General features: G+C 35.8%; 1 protein-coding gene across 2 annotated transcripts in view; it reads left to right on the forward strand.

Moving 5' to 3' along the window:
* The window catches only part of mthfd1l (methylenetetrahydrofolate dehydrogenase (NADP+ dependent) 1 like), a 40398-nt gene that overhangs the window by 27513 nt on the left and 10124 nt on the right, over window positions 1-2761 (forward strand). For both annotated transcript variants that reach the window (XM_014011590.1, XM_014011591.1), the window contains exons 21-22: window positions 695-834; window positions 1500-1541. In XM_014011590.1, coding sequence (XP_013867044.1) covers window positions 695-834; window positions 1500-1541 — 182 coding nt within the window. The remainder of the gene's footprint in view (window positions 1-694; window positions 835-1499; window positions 1542-2761) is intronic.

Here is a 2761-nt window from a genome sequence, read left to right on the forward strand (position 1 = left end):
CCTGTTCTTTAGTGAAAGTGATTAAGTTAATTTGCTAATAAGACTAAATATTATGTTGCTTTTTCAGACTTTAGTTGACCTTTTTAGTGACATAGTGGATAATATTTTTGCTTTAAGCTGAAGTGGCTGCATTCCTGCAAGGCTCTACACAAGTGCGTTTTAAGCGGTTGAAATGGCACCCAACATGTCAAATGTCAAACACATAATGGTAGGCCAACGCCCTAACGTTTAAAGAAGATTGAATCTGAGTAAAAAKGCTAACAGCCCCACTCGTGCACACTCCCAAATGACAGGTAAGAGGAAACCTCATCTTAACAAAGCCAACATTCCAGCTGGACTGCTCGCTTTGTTTGGTTTCTGTTGAAGAGGCCCTTGTGAGGGGCTGTCCACCTCAGAGACCCTCTATCTTCGTGAGAGCTCTTTACATTGTTCTCATTACTCAGCACAGTCCTGTCGTTCAGACAGAGTGAAGTCTGATCATGTTGATGCACATTTTTACTGAGGTTAAACTTGGTATTTAAACACAAAACAGAGGAGACAAGGGAGGATTTTAAACAGATTGGGTCATTATCGGGTCAACCATTCTGTTTAAACATTCTTTATTTGCCTGTAGCTTATCTGTACACATGTTGGTGTGCTTTTGATTCATATGTAACACGTGTAAAATAAAAGCGTTTTGTCTGTTTTCTGTCAGTGACCGAAGCAGGTTTTGGAGCAGACATTGGAATGGAGAAATTCTTCAACATCAAATGTCGAGCTTCAGGTTTGAGGCCCAGCGTGGTGGTGCTGGTTGCAACGGTTCGAGCGCTAAAGATGCACGGCGGTGGCCCAAATGTAAGTTCAGGGAAGTGTTGTGACTTGTGCAAATAGTTTTTTTTAGAATCAATTAAATAATCAGTGGTTTAAATTCTCCAACAACCTAAATTGTTTTGTGGTGCAATCATGTAAGTTTCCAGTTACATGCTTGTTGAGCAGATCTAACTCAATACACAAAATTAAGTTAAGTCATCCCGTATAGTTACTGAGGTCGCCTGCAGATTTGTGTCTATTTCAACCAACATCAGCTCTTGTTATACGTATTTCATAAATTTTCTTTTGTGTTTACTTAAAAACTTAAGAGCAACAAGTCGTAAGTTTTTTTTTTTTTTTTTTGCTCATTGGCCACGCCCACTTTAGCCCGGCATGATCATCTTGAAGGAGACAAGTCAAATTGTGCTCTTTAAAGCATGTATTTCATATAGTTATTCAGATTGTTGTTGATGTAAAATAATTTTCTTTTATTTACAAAAATAAGGACAGAGTTATCAACTTTTGCAATAAATTTCATTCGTAAATGTGTTATGATATTTTGAAGTTATTTTCCCTTGCCTCTGCAAGCACGGACTCATAAAAACAAGTTTTGTTTGTCTGTAAAAACTTTTGTGTCATTATGAATGCCTTCCAGCGTTTATGTTTTGAGAWATTTAGCTGTTTCCAACATTCTTATGATTGTCTTTTAGGTGTCAGCTGGTACACCTCTTCCCAAAGAGTACATTCATGAGGTATGTCCACATCACTTCACAATCACTCATATAAAWATAAATATGTTTGCATGGAAACATGAGCAAAGAAGTGAGATTCATCAGAATAAAGAACAAGGAAAAAGACCAAAAAAGCCTAAAAGAATGTTAAAGCGGATGGATTTTGATTGGAAAAAAACTTCCAAGTTGAATATAATTAGCCTGCTATGTTTTCATTTTATGAATCATAAATTGATGACGTAACCATCAAAACAAAGGCTTTTTAAACTCATTATTTTTACCAGTGCAGCTGGATATTAAGATTTTTAATTGCCTTAATAATATCTTTGTGTAGTGTTAGCAACCAGTTACTTTCTGCTGAGTTCTTTGAGAATCATCCCACGTGCGGCTGTACGTCCAGCAGACTTTAAACATGTGAATATTCATCATAAAAAGATTTGTGTGATCCAATAAAGACATTTAAAAGTGTTTTAATCCAATTTGCCTCRGGTCTCCTGCTGTATTATTCTCACAGTCAATCCTCCAACTATATACAAAGATTCGCATGAACATGATTATTTGATTAACAACTCAAACAAAACATGTGGTTTCCTGGTATGTGGGCCACGGCAGAGAGGAGGTGGGGATTTTGTTTGTGTGTGTAATGTGCTTATTCATACCTGGCCAGAATCCCTGGACTCTGAGGCAGATTCAGCTGTGCAAATAATGAAGCGGTTTAAGTTAATTGTTAGGCCTGCAATAAAAAGAAAAACTGAAGTATTGCAGAAAACAGGGCCAGGGAAATTGATTTATAGAACTTGGTGGAATTACAGGGGCCACACAAATGCACACACAAATACAAGATTATATTTATGTAGTCAAAGGTAAATGAGCTAAACAGAATGATGTTATGTGATTTTTAAATATCTGTTTGTCTCTATGTTGTAAACAATGATTAAAAAACACAATAAATGATGACACACAGGTGTATTCTATAACCATTTTATTTATTGGTAACAATAAACTGAGTGAACAATACAAATGTAAACAGATAGATACAAAAATCAAGGACAAGAAAAAAAAAACAAAGTGCAATGTGTATCTATCGTATTTATTCAAGTATAATACGTAAAAGTAAATCCATAACATCATCCATAAAGTTGGGGGGTAGTATACTATACTCGGATAAATATTTTTACTTATGTATTTTAACCAAAATATCTGCTTCATTCACAAAATGCCTGAGTCCGGAAATGAGACCG

Source organism: Austrofundulus limnaeus, unplaced genomic scaffold (assembly GCF_001266775.1).
Source record: "Austrofundulus limnaeus strain Quisiro unplaced genomic scaffold, Austrofundulus_limnaeus-1.0 Scaffold82, whole genome shotgun sequence".
NCBI lineage: Eukaryota > Metazoa > Chordata > Actinopteri > Cyprinodontiformes > Rivulidae > Austrofundulus > Austrofundulus limnaeus.